The sequence below is a fragment of the Erithacus rubecula genome, assembly GCF_903797595.1.
Source record: "Erithacus rubecula genome assembly, chromosome: 13".
Taxonomy (NCBI): Eukaryota; Metazoa; Chordata; class Aves; order Passeriformes; family Muscicapidae; genus Erithacus; species Erithacus rubecula.
In genome coordinates this window covers 8302135-8321005 of record NC_136665.1, presented here as the reverse complement: position 1 = coordinate 8321005, position 18871 = coordinate 8302135, and the positions used below count along the sequence as shown (strand labels likewise).

The following is an 18871-nucleotide window of genomic DNA, read 5'->3' as shown; positions in this document are numbered from 1 at the left end:
AAATATTTAATTTCCTTTGTTTTCTGAAGTGCCTGGAGCCATTTTCTCTTCTATTTAGTAATAGTTAAAAATAAATGATCCAGCTGGCTGAAAGCTTTTCACTTGGCAGGTAAGCAGTATTGCTCTCCAAGGAGGTCAGGATATTTTGCATTTCATCATTCCTGGAATTTGTTTTTTATGGTCCAGCTTGATTAAGCCTCCTGTGGCACTGGAAGAAAAGGAAGCACACTTCTTAAAGCAAGAAAATTGCTATGGATTAATTGACATCTAGGACAATAAAAATTTAATTTCTTTTTTCTCCCTTTCTAATGCTACTTTTACTAAACACAATACAGAGCAATCACAGAACAGTTATTTAGAAATATGCATTGATCATTTAATTGTCAATTATCTTGCTTGTGGTTTAAGCCCAGCTGACACCTGAGCTCCACACAGGGGCTCCCCTCCTGGGAGAGGCTCTCCTGCTCCCCTGGCAGAGTATTGAAAGGGTGAAAGTAAGATACAAATAAAAAAAATAAAGAGGAGAAATATCTAAAGAAGTAAAGAGGTTTAAGCTCATAGCAAAGCCTTGCAAGCTAGATGGGCCCCTCCAAACATTTTTTTCCTTGAGGAGCATTTTTCCTTCTCTTTGAAACTAAATAGAACCAGCAGAGCCCTATAGTGATTGCAGCATTTCCTGTGACCCTTTCCAGAGGAATTTTTTGACCACTGGATTATGTGAGTATCCCCCTCCATTTTCATATGAGAATGCCTGAGGAACAGCAAGTTCTCCCCATGCAGTACAAGAGACCAGCACAGATTACACTGTAACATGTTGGCAGCTTCAGTGAGCTGAGACATGAAAAGAACAGGGCTAATTCCAATACATGTTTACATTTTACTGCAGCTAATAAGCTTTTTATATATAAATGTGCACTCAAGGAAAATATGTAAGGGTTTGGAATGGACAGCCTTTATCTTTTAAAGTAATCAATAATAAAGTGCTTGAGAGTTTTTAGATTTTGGTTTGTCACTAAATATTCATTATGATGAAGAGAGGAAAATGGAATGGTTATTCACATTATCATATCCACATACTTGATTCTTATTGAATATGGATAACACTCAGGATTTCTACAGCCTCTGTGTAGCAAAGGGGAAAAAAAAATCCTCTAATTCTCCATAAAAAGTATAATATGTTTTACTAAGGTTTTTGGCAGTAGAAATGGCAGAGAGCTATTTTAAGGTACACTTTTCTATAAAGGCTTTTTTGCTCCAAGTTTCAGAGCACAAGTGGCCTAGACTTCTTCTCTTAATAGATCAAAGTCAATATCTAGGACTGAACTTGTGTTTCCAATACAGCTGAGAATATTAAAGAGAGGGTCAAAGTAACAGATGAATCATGGAGCTGATCAAGGTTATTTCAGTAAAAGACAGTTGGGACAGGTAAAAAAACCCTAGTAAGTACCTTTGACATGGCTTGAATAGATTGAATGTGCTGGGTTTTTTGTTAGAAGTGATAGCAAGTGGTTCATTATTCAATTGAATTTTGGATTAGGAGTAAAGTTATATTAAATAAAAAGTATAAAATGGGCCTTTGAGCTAAGGCTCTCTGGTTCACCGTTGCAAACATCAATGGGGTCAGTATGTCGTGTTTGTGAGTACAATTACAGTTTTAATGCTGTAGTCTTTCTTCTTATCTTTCTCTTCTTTTTGGTGGAAATAGGTGAGTGATAATACAGAGGAATTGAAGCAGGAAGAGAAGGGAAAAAGTTGTAGAATTCATATCCTGTGTTGTCTGAGATAATGGTTTAAGACTTGACAAAAGGAGAATGTTCCTTTGACCACCTATTTGCTTCACTCATCATGTAGCATCACTGCATGAGATACAAAAATGATCATAGGAAAAAAATAAAGCCCATAATGCAGTTTTTACTGTCACCATTCTGGCAAGTGTTCTTGTTAGGGATAAAAGGTAGTGTAATGCCTTTGAAGTTCCATTTTATTCTCATTTCTAGCATTTCTAATCTCTTTCCTGAACTCCACAATCACACTTTTTGATGTCTGGTCCTCTTCTCCTCCATGTCTTTGAACACAGGCTGGCTATAATATTTTTGTACCTCTACCTCATTGGTGACAGTTCCATACCACTGAATGTGGCATCATTCCTTGGAGAAAATGCCTCAAATGTGTAGAAATAACTTTTAATAAATGTGCCTGGGGTGGCTTCCTATGGTTGTTAGCAACTTTATCTTCCCCCTGTAAATTTGAAATAAGTAAATTTTCCTGTGATCATCAATCCACTTATTTCACCTGCAAGTTGGTCTACAGGCTGCAAGTAAGAATGTCTGCTCTGGAGCACTAAAGAAGAGTGCATCTCGAATAAAATGTCTCTTGGAGTGATGCTAATGTTTAACTAATGGACTCTTCTGTTTCATATACTTTGAACCTAGGGTTATACATAAGCTTGGCTTCTTGGGCTCATAGATTTCTGACCGTAAATATGTTAGATGATACAGAAAAAACCTGCTTTCCCCCCTGCAAACTGCAAACAATTGCAGTTTTCTTCTTAAGTATAGTATTATATTTAATGGCTTAAGATGCAGGTTTCTAAATTCATTTATAATAGCTGATATAAATTCTCATTTGTGGTGGATTGTGTTCTCTATAAGAACTTCCTTTGCATGGGGCTTACTCATCTGCTGAGTAGCACACACGTTTGATCCAGAGGATTCTGGGGCAGATTTTACACCTCAAGGAGCATCTTGCATTACTGTTTACCTCAGAGGTGATGTAAGTGCATTTGCTGCTTTATAGATTGAGTGAGAAGGCAAAGTGGAAGTTATGGGAGCTGTAGCATGTGAAATAGTAGAGAGCAATTCCCCTGTGAGTAATCCTTTGCTGCTACAAATGATCTCATCTGTACAGCATTAGTGTATTTCAGAGCAGGACCTCTTCCAATTCTTAGTGTTTTGCTGGCCCTGAATTAGAGAACAGTAATTAGAATTTTATTACCTCTGGAAGCAGTGCAGTTGTTTGAAATATAAACAATATTAATTTTTCTGTGCAATTAGTGCATATAAAACTGTTCAGAAAAGTGGAATAGGCTATTTCTGTTACTAGGAATGTGGTGTGAAAATATCACCTTGTAGGGTGATGATTCTCTTGTTTGTTAGAGGAAGAATCTCAGATGGAGGGGTTGGAGTCAGTTCTTGTGGATTTGGTTCAAGAGTGCTGTCTGCAGTGGGAAGGTGCAGGGGCACCGGGCTGTGTCCCTCTGTCGGTGCTTGCAGGGCACACAGGGCTTGGGTTCAGCACTGCCCCACCCGTGCAGTGGCACCAGGGCAGGGAAACCAGCTCGACAGCAGGGACATTTGGTTCTGTACCACAGCCTGGGACAAAGAGCCAAGGTTAACATGATTTCTGGTTAAGTGCTGTCAGTCAGTGTATACATTGAACATCTGTGCATCGACCTGGATGTAGATGTGTGTGTGTGTGTGTATTTATTTACACACACACCTGTGGTATATGTGTCTGTGTGTTCTCCCACTTCAGCTGTTGAATTATAAGGGGGAAATTACCAGCTCCTTTAAAATACTTTCTTGATAATTTTATTTTTTCTGTCCTGTGATTTCTAATCCGTAGATAGTCTCATTTCATTATGTTATGTAGGTGGTCATAGGGTATTTACGTTAGGCACATGGCCGTAGTTTTTTGGCTTTCTGCGCTCAGTGAGGGTTTTCTGGCGGCTGGGGATTCAGTGCCACCTTGTGGGAACACTCCATAGCTGCAGAGTTTTGATGGAGATGTCCTGGGTTCCTTCAGGCCGCGAAGAGACTCCTGCGAAATCTGACAAGAATAAATCCAGATTTAACAAAGTTCACTGCTAAACCAAAGTTGTCCCAACTTGTGAAAGCCTGTGTTTGTTAACTGCAGGGATCTTTTTGAGCCGTAATCATTTCTCTTTGTTGCATTTCTGCATTTCTTCAGTAAACCAGGATGAAACGTCTTTCCAGATGGTCATCTTGCTTTGTGATGCATCATTTGTCACTGTTGGATCTAACTGAACTGTGTTTTGAGTGGAGCCACTGAAATCTCTGTATTGACTTTTATTTTTTTTTTAATTTTATTTTTTTTTCATTTTCCTTTAGCTGTATCAGAACACATAGTTCTAAGGCTCCTTTTCAAATTGTTTCAATAGGAAATGATTATGTATTATGGTTAATCAACTCACAGTACTATTCCTAGTAGTGAAAAAGAATTGAAAGCTGAAGAGTGCTCTTTTATGTATTTTGCTGATTAAAATAGACCAGAGAGAGGTTGAAATTGCAACTTGTATTTCTGGCTTACTGAAAGCTGTGCTTGAAATTGTCACGTGAATAACTTATATTCATATAATTTTTCTAGTGGCTGCATTAAAAAAAAAACAGAGCTAGAGAGTTACAAAATGGAAAGGTGGCAAGGGTAAGAAGGTCAGCATAAATATTAAGATATCCCCTTCCCACAGCTTCCAGTGATGCTCTGCATTTGTCTCTTCTGTCAATGGAGATTTCCTGTATAGAAGCTTCAGGCCCTCAGTTCACTTAAACATCACAGTTTGCAATACAGTGCTGGGGTTTTGTCTGGTCTTCGAACTTTCCTTTTTTGTCTTTCAATATAGTGTAGAGCAATCACCAAAATCCCCACTGGAGAGACTGGTAGGCTCTGTCTCTTGGAGTTCCCTGTATTGCTTCTCAGATATGATATATGAAACGTTAACTTTTACAGTGTGTGGGGTATTAAAGTCCTCTGAGAAAGAAGCACATACTGCATATTATGCAAATAGCTGTTTCCATTTTTTTTAACGTCATTCAGTGTTTTGTGACTTCCTGTTTACTGACAGTAGCAACTATTTCTGTTCTGATCTCTTATAACTTTATAATTGGGAAAACTATTTGGGCATCTCTCAAGATTTCCTTTATCTACATTTCTCTTTGGTAGCTTCAGCAGAACCTGCACTTTGTCCACAGAAATCCCCTTCCTCAGATTTTATTTCTTTCATGAAAGAAGTGGGATATTTCATTAGAGGCAGACTCCAAAATAGGAAAATAGAGCCCGGTTCAATTTGGTTTTTTATGTAAGAAAAGGATTAATTTTTTTTTTTTTTCGTTTTTTTTCAAGGTAATAATGAGTTCTCTGCCAGAAGCAGAAACTCCATAGCAAAATTTCAAGCAGAAAAAGGGAGGGTCTGAAAGATCAAATACCACAAGTTTTTCCGTGTTTGAAATGTGACTCTGTTTGATCTCAATACTCTCCTTTTGTAAGCAATTTCTTGACTTTGTGCCTGAAAAAAATTCCTTTAAAGTACCCCAACCTCAGTGTTTTTGAAATAAGAAGGTAATAGGCCTGTTTAGCATCCAAGATTTTTGCTATGCTATTATTTTGACTGAATCAGCAGGCTACACAATGCATTCAATGCATTCTACTGTCCAAAAGGAAGGAGGAAAGCTGCCAATCAGAAACAACAAATTCTTAATTTTCTGTTTTCATTAGCTATAATTTGCATGATGGTTCAAACTTAGCTGGTGTTACAGAACATAATCCCATGGACATGGTAGTAAGGAGGCAATTATTCACAGGTTTTTGAACAGGTGCATTTCAGTCATCCATGACCATGGAAGCAGGAATAGAGCTCAGTGCCCTATGACAAATACAGATCTTAATTCACGTGCAATCCTGCTTCTAAATTAAATGCTCCCATTATGTGCATTTTGTTTTAATTTCTTGGCCCACTGTGATCATCACTAAACCTAATTTCTCCTTGGGCCCTAAACCAGCAGTGAGGAATGCTGATTCTATGGCATTTTACTACTGTTTAAAAAAACCTCTAAACAATTATGTAGTCCCTAGAGCTTTCTGAGAGAGAAAACTGCACTCCGATACATCAATAATCTCTTTTGGAATCTGACAGGGTAGTGCTCAGTCTGTTGCTGGTCCACTGGGGACATATGTGATTTCACTTTCAGGAGAGCTCTGCATTTTTTTTTTTTGTTCTTTAAAACCCCCTAAAATATTCCCACCAAAAAAAAAAAAAAAAAAAAAAAAAAAAAAAAAAAACAATGCTCTTAGCTTCTCCCAACATTTGATTAATCAATTTTCATGTTGATAACAAATATATAATCAATTTCATGGAATGAAAATGAACTAAAATCCTGTAGCTTGGTGAGGCTGAGACAAATAATATTTCAATAGTTTTTCAGTCACTTTAGTTACCTGTTTGTGACTTACTGACTTAATCTGGACATGGTTGTTTTTGTACATTGAATTTGGCATTGAATACATAATACCCCACTAATTATAACAAAAGAGGAATATAATGCTATTTGATAAAAAGCTTGATATTGAACATCTGTATTCTGGGAAAAAAGTCTGCTTTGTGTGTGGAGACTTGAACTTAGAGATCATGGAGAATTTTTTTTTTTTAATTTCCTCTAATTTTTTTTGTTCCTTTTGGAAGTAAAACAGAAACAAAATTTCATTCTGTACTAAATACACAGAGCAGTATTTTGTTAATGAACAACACTCAGTTCTAAGAATTTTTCCACAATGTTTTGAGAGCTTTGTGTATGTGTACAAATACCTTGTCTAAATAGAGCAAATTGAAAACCCTTGATAATGTACTGTTACCTTCTGAAAGCTTGTGATTATTGCTTTAGGGGTATACTTATTGTGTTAAATCTTTCTTCATTGGAAAGCTTTAACAGCAGAGAAGGCAATCTTGAAAACAAAGGCTTCCAGAAAGCAGCAGACTGTGCATCAGCAGAATTGCAACCTTACTGTTCCCTCTAGATAAAAGGCTGGGGAGATAACTGGAAATCTATTTCATGAGAAACAGCTAGGAGTGATGTGCTCCAAAGCTTTTTGTTTTTCTTCTCATCTTGTGTCTGTTTGATACCAGTGGGGCTTGTGGGTGATGTCCATGGGGGAGTGGAATTTTCTGTGGTGTTTGGACAAAGCCTTGAGTGTTTTCTCACGTTCCTAGAGTTGTGATGATGGGAAACTCAGACGATGTTTCTGTTCAGTGGCTGCAGTTACTCCTGGGATTAGCTGTAGGACAAGGATTCTGCTCATCTTTGGTAAACAATGGGCAGTCAGAATACAAGTCACAAGTATTGATTATGTAGAGCCAAGGCCATGAGGGAAATTTTGTGTGGGGAGGGTAAAGGTTTCTCATCCCAAATGGTTTAAAAGCTTCCTTGGGGAACCTTAAGTGCTTCAGTCCTGAAAAAAAAAGGAGAAACTTTTTATTTAGGCAATAAAAGAGTATCAGAGGAACTGGAGTTCATGAGGGGGTGGAGGATTTCTTACAATATATAGTTATTTTATCTGTTGAGAATAGTTTTAAAATATGGATGCCTAGGATTTATGTTTGAGTATCCAGGACTTCTAAACTGTGCATTATTCTTAGCTAGGTAGTTAATGTTGCAGACAGAACTATTGAGAAACAAATAATAATCTGCTTTTCTTAAACTGACATTGGTTTCCAGGCCTTGTTAAAAAGCATTTTGTGTTTTCCTCCTGTAAGTTGTAAGAAGTAATCTGCAAACACATTCTTTCACATGTGTTCATATTGGCCGAAGTATTTGTTACTGATGATTTTTCACTCAGCTAATATACTATTTAGTGACTCTGGCACTACTAGCAGTATTTCTCCAAAGGGCAGAGGTGAAAAAAAGGAAGCCAGTCTTGTTATAGCAGCATAATTGGACTGCTTAAAAGTTGCCATGGTAAGGATCATCTAAATACAAACCCCTACATTTTGCTGTGATAGTGATGACAAAGGTTTTAACAAACCTCCTCCTTTAAATAACTAAAAAACTGGATCCCCCCCCCCCGCCCCCCCCCCAGCCAAACATGTATCTTTGCAGATTATTCCTCTCAAGTCTTTGACTTCTTACATTTCTCAACATTCCTTCCTCTTGACCTTCTGGTTCTTGCGATTACAGGCTGCAAGATTTGGCTCATCAACATCTCTTAACTCACAGCAAACAAGGGAATTTGGAAAGTAATATATTTACAGGTTGTTCCTTAAGAAATAGGCGCAAAACTGCTCTGGAATTTGCAGTAATAAAACATTGTAGCTTGCATGTGGATACATTTTTGTTCAATGACCTCAAGTCTTTAGGCAATACTTGTTTTCAAAGGTACCTGTGTAAGATGACCCAGGGAAGCTGAGTAGTGAAGTCTGTTACTTCAGATTAAATATGTCTGTATTAAGAAATTGAGATTTAAATATATATCACCAGATTCCTTATTTGACTTGCAAAGCACAGATGAGGGGCAAGCTTAGGGGAGTTATAGAGCAGCTTGGTGGGCACTTGATTAGTATTGGAGGAGGAAGAAGAGGAAAGGTTTGAACAAGAAACTGATGGACGTTGTTACAAGGTTTGTCATCTGGAGCAGCTCTGCTGAAGCCCTTCTGGCCAGGAAATGGCTGGGTATGGCCTGCTCATGGGACAGAGAGTGTCAATCTTGTGTTTGCCTTTCCTTCTGTGCATGGCCTTTTCTTTTGTTTTGTTACACTGCCCTTGCCTTGATCCATAAGGTTTGTTTCATCATTCCCCTCCTGCCCCCATCCAGCTGAGGAGAGGAGTGATAGGATGGCTTGGTGGAGTCCTGGCCTCCAGCCAAGCTCAGCCCACCACATCTGTGTAAGAAATGCAGATTTAAGTGCACGTGACAAGATGCCTTATTAAACTTGCAAAGCATGGTTGTAAGGGAAAGCTTTATAGAATTTGACACGACACCAAATTTAAAGGCATAAAGAAAGAAAAAGTAAGGAAAGTCAGACAAGATTTCTCCCTTTTCAGATATGTGGTTATATCAGCAGTGTTATGCAAAAGCTCCCTCACATCTCATGCTCAGGATTTTCAATGCTGAAGATTCATCATGTGTGGTCAGAATCTCCTGATTCCTCACGAATTAGATCTGTCTTCTTCCAAATCTTTCTGTCAGTCCTGTCTACTCAGGCAAAATTCTAGTCAACTGATTTTCAGTGGTGTTTTTTTGGATACCAGATTTATGAACTGTAATAGGCAGATCAGGAAATGCCTGAGAATAATTTTTTAATTTATAGTAATGAAGAAAGTATCTTCAGTTTCCTTTTTTTCTTTACAGAAGAAAAATAGGATTTGCATGTTTTTCTTTAACAATATAGTTACAAATATTTGCAAGTCTAATGTTCCTAGTTATTTCAGTAGCACAACTAAATTTAACATACAAATTGACTTAGATGCAGTTCATAAGAAAGCTTTAGGTAGTCTGTTTTGATGATAAAGCCACATATTGTGAAAAATTAAAATGGAACAGTGACAGATTATGGAAGAAATAAGGAAGCTTTATTTTAGAGAATGAGACACTGGTTGAAAGTATAATTTGCAGGTGTATTCTTCAGATATAGCTGTGGTTTTCTATAGCATACAGTTGCACAGGAGGATTTTTTTGGACAGTCTTTCTCTGGGCAGTGGCAAATATAAAATGATAATAGATTGTGTCAGCTGATTTAGCCCTGTCAATTCTCTATTTACTTGGGTGGGAAAGAAACAGAATCAGGGGCTAAAATCCAGTGTACTGGGCTCTTGAATGTGTTCTTTGCTTTTGGTGGTGCAAAGCATGAGAAGCTGTGTGCTTCTGTAAGTTGACCAACAATTTTAAATCGGTGAGTCTCCTTGGGAATTCATTCCCCTCCACTGTTCACCATGTCTGTGGCTTTGGGATGCTCTGAAAGGGTTTATGTGGTCCAAAGCACACTGTGGCAGGATAGTTCTCAGTAAATTCTTTTGGGTGTAGTTAGTTGGCATAGACTAGAGGAACTTCCTTGCATAGAACATGAATTGAAGTCTGGGAAGAGCTGTTACTTAATCTTCCTTCTATAGTTTTGTTTCAGTTTATGAGACAATTCACAGTTCCCTGGATTCTCAGCTTCTTGAACCTGGGCTGTGGAGAAGGTTTGAAAAACTAGAGACAACTATTTGTCAAGACATTGGCATGGAAATACTTCTGGTCAATTGATCCATTTTAAATAGAAATTCTAAAAAATGTGATAGATCTTGCATGGACTTTTAAAAAAATCCTGTAAAGTTCTGTGTGTGTAAGGACAGCCATGTGACAGATATTCACAGCACTCCCACATTCCTTCCCCTGCAGTTAATTATACAATTTCTTTCCACCCTCACAACATTTGTTCTTTCCTTTCCTTAGCAAGCTGCAGATACAAAAATCTTTGCCAGCAGAAGTCTAAATCTGGTCCACCATGTTCTCAGTCTTGAAGATGTACCAAAATGGATTCTTTTATGTCAAAGTAGCAGTAGTCTGCCACAGTTGAGACTGTTAGTTTTAACATAATTACAGGGAAGCAGCCAGAACTACTGTCATGCTTAGTGACAAACGTGGCTCTGGGTAGAGCCTAAGGACAGCATGCACAGGCTGCTGGGGGCACAAGAGGAACTTGTGTTATTTATCTTAACCAGAATTGCTGTTTGAGTTTCGATTTCTAATTATTTTTATGTTGATCCAACAATTTTTGGTTTTTACTGCTTGCATTCAGAAGGTTTGTGTGTTGGCAATGTGTATGTCAAGTTCACTCTTATTTGTGGGTTAAGATATGATATTTTAGAATTAGTTTTCTTATGCTCAGCTAGATTTTTAGATATACTGACATTTGATATATAGAGACAACTCGACTTTGGAAAAACATTCATTTGTAAATAGATTGCAGCATGAAGTAATAAATATTGTCTGATTTAACATTGGGAGGATGTATCTTAATTATTCAGGTCAGGGAAAAAAATTTTACTATTTCAGGGGTACTGGTAGTTACTGAGTGTTGCTGTTTCTTAGTTGTATCATAGCAGTACAGAAAAGGTTCTTGGTCAGGTGTTAGAAATAGAACAGTGAAATAATTTTGTAATCCAGCAGGTGTAGTCAGTCTTGGGGTCACACAGTCAGCACATTATTAGATTTAAGGTGGGGAAGTTTCTTACATCTAAAGGAGTTTTGAGTTTACTGGAGTTTTTAAGCTTATTATAGCTAATTAAAAAGATGATGAGATTAAGAAAATACAAGAATTGCCATTAAATAAAACATGGCTCTAAATTAGTGGCCTAAATGTGTGTGCTCTCTACTGAGTGTGTGCCTAATAAGATGCAGATACTAAGAGAATTAAGATCTGGACATACATTGAAGTAGTGCTTATTTAATGATAAAACAAATTCAAAGTCTCTGAATTCTTCCACTGTCAATACTTCTTTCCTGTTTGAAATAACTGATAAAATACATTGTTTCAAAAGGTTGGTTTTTAAAGGTGATTTAAAATAGTTGGTTTCTCAAGGTTTCTTCATTTACTTTAAATAATTGCAAAAACCTGACAGGTTACATATATTTGTGTAAAACATGAAGGTAGTAACAAATGAAATGAAGTTTTGTTGTTTGGCGTCTGTGTTGTTGCTGTTTTTTTTGTTTTGTTTTTGTTTTGGTGTGGTTTCTGTTGTTCTTGTTGTTAGAATGTGGAGTTGCAGAACATCAATTTCACCTAAAAGGTCTGATGACATATATTTAAGACCCCTAATTCCTACAGTTAAAAGTCTTCTTGTACAGATTGTAAGCCTGTTCAGGAGTTAATATTTCTAAAAGCTCAGTATGCTTTGTAGCCAATGAGTAAAGGAAAAAATAAGAAGAAAAACAAATTGTCAGATAAAGATATAATCTGAAATGAACACCATAAACCATAGAAATTTTGGCTAATTATCTGTTTTCAACCTTAACATGGGCAAAATCCATTTTGATTTTGATCTATGTTGAGTAAGGAATGCAAGACGTACCTCTGGAACAGTGACAGATCCCTGTACTCAGATGTAGTATAAATATTTTAGGACAAGTTACAGTGTTCTGAAAAACCTAAAAGTGTAAAAGAACAGCAGTGTCCAGTGGGAATGTTGTAATTTGCTATGGGACTGGTTATTTAAAATATATTTTTCTTTGTCACATCTCTTGAGTAAAGTCTGTCTATAAGTGAACATATTTGAGTACTGTGAATTTGTTGTTGCCTTTCTGTATAACTGAATAAAATTATTTTTTTCTGTTGAAGATACTTTTTGTTGAATTCAGTTCTTTCTGTTGAATCTCCTTTGCTTGCATCTGACCTTTATGTTGATTTGCTTCATTTTTTCATTTACCATGCTGTTCAGTTTTTGGATGCCAGAAGAACAAAGGTTTGTCCACTATTTGCAGTAAATTTATTTTTCAAAATTCAGTATTGCTTATTGTGGGTTTTTTTTTGTTTGCTTTTTAGAGATACAGTAATCCTGTTTACTAAAATTGTTCATAGCTTTAGCTTCCAAAATAAAAAAATGAAACCACCTAGCCCCGACTCAGCCCCTCCCCAAAGTCCCCTTTAATTATAGTGAGGGCTTTGATTGACTTTATAAACAGCAGTAGTGTTGAGCCACATGAAGAGCAGATTTATCTGTAGTCTATGAAGTAATTTAGAAAACATGGAATACTGAGTCTTTGAACTTTGTAGGTACACATTGATTGTTCTGATGGATGTCACTGCCTAGTGTTTGCGTTTGTTGCTATTAATTTTATCTGTAGCTGATATTTTGTGTCTGTGTATGTTGTCTTCTTTTTTCTTTCTAGAAGCACTTGAAAGATATCATTACAAATATTGTCACCTGCATTTGGCATTTTATAAGGTCATTTGGTATACTTTCATTACTAATTCTAATTACTTTTTGTAACAGCAAACAACAAAACTTTAATCAAATACTAATTCTACATTCTGATCCTAAACTAATTTTTTTCTCTTTCTTCTTCTTTATTGCAGCATCTGCAAATGACAATCCAGGCACTTCAAGATGAGCTTAGAACCCAGAGAGACCTTAACCATCTTCTCCAGCAAGAAAGTGGGAACCGAGGTGCTGAGCATTTTACCATTGAGCTCACAGAGGAGAATTTTCGAAGGCTTCAGGCAGAACATGATAGACAAGCTAAAGAGCTCTTCCTGTTGAGAAAAACTCTAGAAGAAATGGAGCTTAGGATTGAAACACAAAAGCAAACACTAAATGCCAGAGATGAATCAATAAAAAAGCTTCTAGAGATGCTGCAAAGTAAAGGTTTGCCTTCTAAAGGAATGGAAGATGACAATGAGAGAACTCGAAGGATGGCAGAAGCTGAATCTCAGGTTAATCATTTAGAAGTGATTTTAGATCAGAAGGAGAAGGAAAACATGCATCTTAGAGAGGTAAATAAAAACTCATTTATTTGTTTAAAATATATATTTTTGTTAAAAATAGTCATGGGACTTGTTGCAGTTTTAGAAATAATATTAGAATGTTGAAGTGCTTTCTTTTTGTGATCTAATTTTTGGATGAAAAGGATAACATGCATTTGTTTTGCATCTGTACAAGTACTCAGCAGGATTGTATGATATTTAAAAGCAAGAAGAAGAAACTATGGAAGAGAAGTAGGTATATTTGGGCTTATTGTTTCTGAAATGTTGCTTTGCAAAATTTCTTTATCCTTTCATTTTGACAAAGTGATATCTGGCAAGTGAAGACTAGACCTACTGGAGAGGGAAGTGGCATGTGCTGCTGCTCTAAAGAGTCATGAGTGCTACCTTTAGTAGCTGTAGTGCATGCTACTTTTGTATTGGATTTTTATGCCTCTAGTGTTTGAAGAGAGTGTTTTAAAATCATTTGCCTTCCATATAAACACAGGCTTCTGCCTATGTGTATTTCTAATGTATTAGCATGTGAGGATACTCCAACTTTTTACATAAATATAACATAATGTTACATTAAAACACTGTGCTGCTGGCTGTGCTCTACTTTGAGAAAACCAAAATTTTATCCCAAGCACCAGCTGCCCACATCACTTATAAATGCATTTTTGGGACTGGATTTGGGATTATTGGATTAGTACAATTAAAGGAAAATGTGGCCTGGTGTCAAGCCCACCTGCCCCTTTAGATCCCAGCAGTGTTCTCATGTGACTGTATCAGGCAAACAAGGCAGGGCTTCCTCACAAAGACCTTGCTAAGGAGGATGAAAATTTGCAGGGAGATCATGTACAACCTATACAGCAAGGGAAGTCAGGAAAAAACATGTCTGTTTGCTTAGAAACTTATCAGCAGTGTGGTTATTAAAAAAACCAATTTTCCTGACAGGTCAAAGGGCAAATGAAATTAGTGCAAGAGTTTAAGAATTAGTGCTTGGGATTAAGAACAGCTATTTAGATCTAGAGACTGTTGTTAAAATATTTTCTTTGCTATGCACAAATTATATTTACTTTGTTCTTCTCTAATCTAGAATTTGCAGGACTCAGTAGTTTCTGCTGCCCATTTGAAGCTTAGAAAGTGGAAAATTTTGTGATACACTTCAATGACCTTTTCTTGTGAAGGTGTGAATCCTGAATCTTTTCACAGGCAGAATTTTAATTAAAACTGAAGTAATGCATTAATGGATTCTGAAAGATGTTTCCTAAGGAGCTAATGATACTGAATTTGTGATGAGGGAGGGTTGTTGAATAAATTCTATAAACTAGCAGACAAGTTTCTGGATTTAGGTCTGCATACACTCTGTTTTCAAGGATAGGTGATTGTGTGATTGTATTTTTATCTCTTTTATCAGTGTCAATTGAGTTTGTGAATCCCAATTTGGCAATATAAGAGACATGAGGAAATTTGAAGAAAATTTCTAATGAGAATGGTTATCAAGGACAGTGCGAAATAGAGCTAAATTGAGCTTGAAAAATAGATAAAATGTAAGCTTCCAAGTAAAGCCCACTTGGCATTCAATTTACTGATTAGTCCAAGGCATGCTGAAAACAGGTATTATTGCTACCTATAGACTGTGCATGTTTCTCCTGTGTTTATACTGAATTAGTTTGATGTTTCCCCCCCAAGTTGTTCTCAGAGGCAGGGAAAAGGAGTTGTTTGTCCCTCAGTTTATATGAGGATGTAGAGGTTGTCTTTTGTCTGGAGTGCTGCAAGTGTAGAATGGGATTTACTGCTTATGACATGATGATATACCTTGGTAAGTGGTCAAAGTGTAAAATTTTACTAGATCTGTTGCCTGGAATGTGTCCCAGCCAGATTGGCAGGACCTGTCTAATGTGTTGGAGATTTTGGCTCACAATTTCCTTGTTTTTCTAAGAATTCAAGACTTTGGGTGCAGTTTCTCTCTCCAGCTCTCTTTAGGTTGCACATAGTATTTATATGTTTTATTTTTATTTATTTTCAAGCATCTGCATGTTTGAAGGTTGTTGTAGGGACCTTGGAAGTATGATATGTAGGCTGTAGGAACTCTTTAGAAACAAAATGTTTTAGTAGGTGTCTGTTTGTTTATCCAGGACTCTGGATTTTATTGTTCTGATGGACTCTTGGAAAATGTACTGAGGTTCAAATCTTTTCTTTTGCTTTCTTGTTATATAAAGTTGTCTGCATGCTTTGAAGTAACATCAGACATTATGTATAGTTTAAAAGTATTATGTATTTGTTAAAAGTCCAGATAGATCAACTTTTGATCTTTATGTTTAGCTTGGTAAATCCTTGTTCTGCAGTGCTCATATGAATTTCTATCCTTGTTTTTAGTATTCATCCTGCACAAAACAGGTTCTCAATATGATAAAACAGAGGTTACTGGGTTGAATCCTCTGCAGCAGCCTGCCCAGTGGGTTGATATATTTTTTTTTCCATAACTAGTGTTTGTAGGTTTTCATTCTAACTGTGTAAATCACCTGGCAGGGTTACTAAACAGTTTTTTCCTCCTGAGAATGCTTTAAAAATAAGCTAGAACTTGGATACATTTTTAATGAATTTCATTCATTAATTATTTAGTATTCACTCAAATTGTGTTAATCTTTCTATACCTTTAACAAAATATTTGTCATTTTAGAATATCATCTAAAATATTCTGCTTTATTTTCACAGGTTGGAGTGTAGCTCAAGTGTTGAGTGTATTTCTGAGAAACTAGTATTGGGTCATGCATAATGTTCTGTTTGATCAAATCCTGGATGGCTGTTTCTTCTCTTTAATTAGTTTTGCTGTTTTATTTCTGCTGCTGCACTTGAAATTGTTTATGCCATGGGAATTTTTTCATGGAAAGGGTTGTTAAATGCTGGAATGGACAACTTGGGAAGTAATGGGAGCAACATCCCTGAAGGTGTTCACAAAATGACTGAGTGTGGCACTCTGCCAGTCTTATTGACAAGGTGGAGATCTTCAAAGACTTTTGGACATGATGATCTTGGACATATTTTCCAGCCTTAATGATTTGTTGCTTCTGTGAAACAAGGATGATAAAATTCTGTGTAGCATCATATGAAATTATTCAACAAATAGCATTTGTGTGTGTCAGTTTACCTTTACAATGATAGATTCTGCTGTAGTTTCCAGCAGTAAGAGTGCTGTCTGTGGAAAAAGGTTAACATGGTATGAATGAAGTTGAATATGGAAAAAATAAACTGAAGACCTCTGATTTTTATACAGCCTCAACACTACATTAACATGTATTGTAGAGATGGACTTTTCATAAGCCCTTAGCTATCAGTATTTCATTTAAAATTACTTTTGATCTGAATTTTTCAGTTAATGAAATCTAATTGTGTACCAACCTAACTAGAGAAAGCTGAAGACTTACACATATTTTGCTGAGCTTTTGACCATTTTTTCCCTTAATGCAGCTGTAATTTCTCTCTTATGCTTTTGTTTCTTAGTGTTGAAAACAGTGCAAAGCTGGAATTTCTACTTTCTGTTCATTAATTTTGTTTGTCTTTTAGATAACTCAGCATGGTGGTGTAGAAAACTATTAATAATTACTGGTGGGTGGTATTTTACCAAACCAGAGAATTGAACTACCATGTTGTGAGAGAAACTGAAGCAAGTGGTCTTGAAACATTGGGAATTAAGGGCAACCTCTTCAACACACCCATATCTTAAATGAATGTCAGTTCTCTCTCCTTGAGCTACACCCCCTGAGCACTGATCCTACAAGGAATTGAATGATAAGGGAGGTGTTGTTATTCTACAGCTGCTTTTGTCTAGCTGGTAACTTTTTCAAAGTTCACTTAACTAAGTAGAGAGGAATAATTTCTTCTGTTAGCCTTTACCACCTTGTCAATTATTAATTTTCTGCCCATTTCACACAAGAGTGCGCATTGCCAAAAATTAATATCCTACTGTTCTAACTGGCTGGATAGCCAAGAATCATACAAAAATTTCTTGTTTTTAGGCCATTGATTGCTTCTTGCCTATCCCCCACACATCCCCATGAGTAGCCTCAGCAGAATTTAATAATTATGGCTGCCTTCAAAGATCTGGAATTTCTCCAGGCTTTAGATGGAATTTCTTAGAGAAAGTACAGGTGGGAGTCATGGAATTGGCTGGAGTACTAGAGGCAGAGAAATAACTCCAGAAAATAAAACAATCTTTTGTCTACATTTGCTTTCAGTTTCTTAGGAGGTACAGACTAACTGTGATGTGTCACTTTGTGGTCCTCAAAGATTGTACCTTTCTGCAGTGTGCAATCCACGTATCTTTAAACTTTGGTTCACAGAAGCGAATTTGTGATGACAGTTTTACTCAAGTTTTGTGTTTGTGGGCCTTAGAAATGGCAAATGTGAGGCCCATTATAGAGCAGAAGAAGGAGAATAAAGCTGAAGTTGGTGTCCTGCTCCTTTACAGGAATAGCAAAGAATGTCGGTGTCTGCAAGGTTCACTAGGATGTTGGGAAATAAACTGTGCAAAAAATGGGGTTAGATTTCTTTCCCTGTAACAAGGAATTTAAAATCTGGGCAATAAGTTTTCACAGGGATAGCAGAATTCCCAGCTTAGAGTTAAACTAAAGGTTTCCTTAGTGTTCCTGATTCACAAAGCAAGAGAGAACAAATGTAGCTCTGAGTGACAGTGTGACCATGTGCTTCTGCTTCAGTTTGGGAGATGCAGCCTCTTAAGAGAAGGTTGAGCTCTGTTTTGTGCCTTCTGAGGAATTCTGTCCAGATTGCACTGGGTTTTCTATCACTGTTAGACTGAATCCTGTGCCTTTAACTAACTTGATTCACTCAAGTATTTTTGTTAGTGCTTTTCAAAGATAGATGAAATTTATTGTTGTTTTCTTAAAAATTTGAATAGCTTTTGCTTTGATAGGGAAATTAATGTATCCTGCAGGGAACAAAGTAGTTTTTGCAAGTAGACTTAAGAAAAAGGACATTCGTGGTCTGTTAGTGGTTGAAAATGTCTTGAAGCCATAACACCATACTGTATCTTTCTTCATGTTCAGAGTTAAATATTGTGAAGATCACTAAATATACATTCCTGTCAGAAAACACAAGATGCCTGCCTTAAAGTTCTTAAATTGGTTATCACATGTCTCTTCTAGAATTTTAAATAAGCATTTGTTTCTCTGTAACTTTGGGAGAACTGTAGGTAATATGGGGATTTTATCATGTGGAAATCTAGCACAGATGTTTGGTATTACTTTTTTTAAAACATAGTGACCACACATTATTTACCCTAAGTACCATTAAGTATTTTTTTATTATTGCTATTAAAAACTTGCCTAAGGCAGAGTCCCACTAAGTCTCTAGTGAAGTCAAATGTTAAAATTCCAGCAAGTATTTTATTATATATACATACACCTATATTACACATGCCCTCTCTGTACGACATACAATTTCACTAAAACAAATTCTGAGATCATATAGGATTTTATATACACATTTTAACTCTTATCTTGCATGTATTCTTAAAATTATGTTGTTGCTCATAGTTTAAAGTTACAGGTTTTTTATATTTAGTAGAAAGAAGAGCAACACATCTTTATAATAATTTAAAGTGTACTTCTAAACTTTCAAGGG

At 36.5% G+C, this 18871-nt stretch overlaps 1 protein-coding gene across 4 annotated transcripts in view; it reads left to right on the top strand.

Moving 5' to 3' along the window:
* The window catches only part of ERC2 (ELKS/RAB6-interacting/CAST family member 2), a 400862-nt gene that overhangs the window by 40161 nt on the left and 341830 nt on the right, over positions 1 to 18871 (top strand). For all 4 annotated transcript variants that reach the window (XR_013775763.1, XR_013775764.1, XR_013775765.1 and 1 more), the window contains one exon: positions 12842 to 13258. Coding sequence is in view for 1 of the 4 variants with exons in the window: in XM_079317392.1 (XP_079173518.1) it covers positions 12842 to 13258 (417 nt within the window). In the remaining 3 variants the exon portion in view is untranslated. The remainder of the gene's footprint in view (positions 1 to 12841; positions 13259 to 18871) is intronic.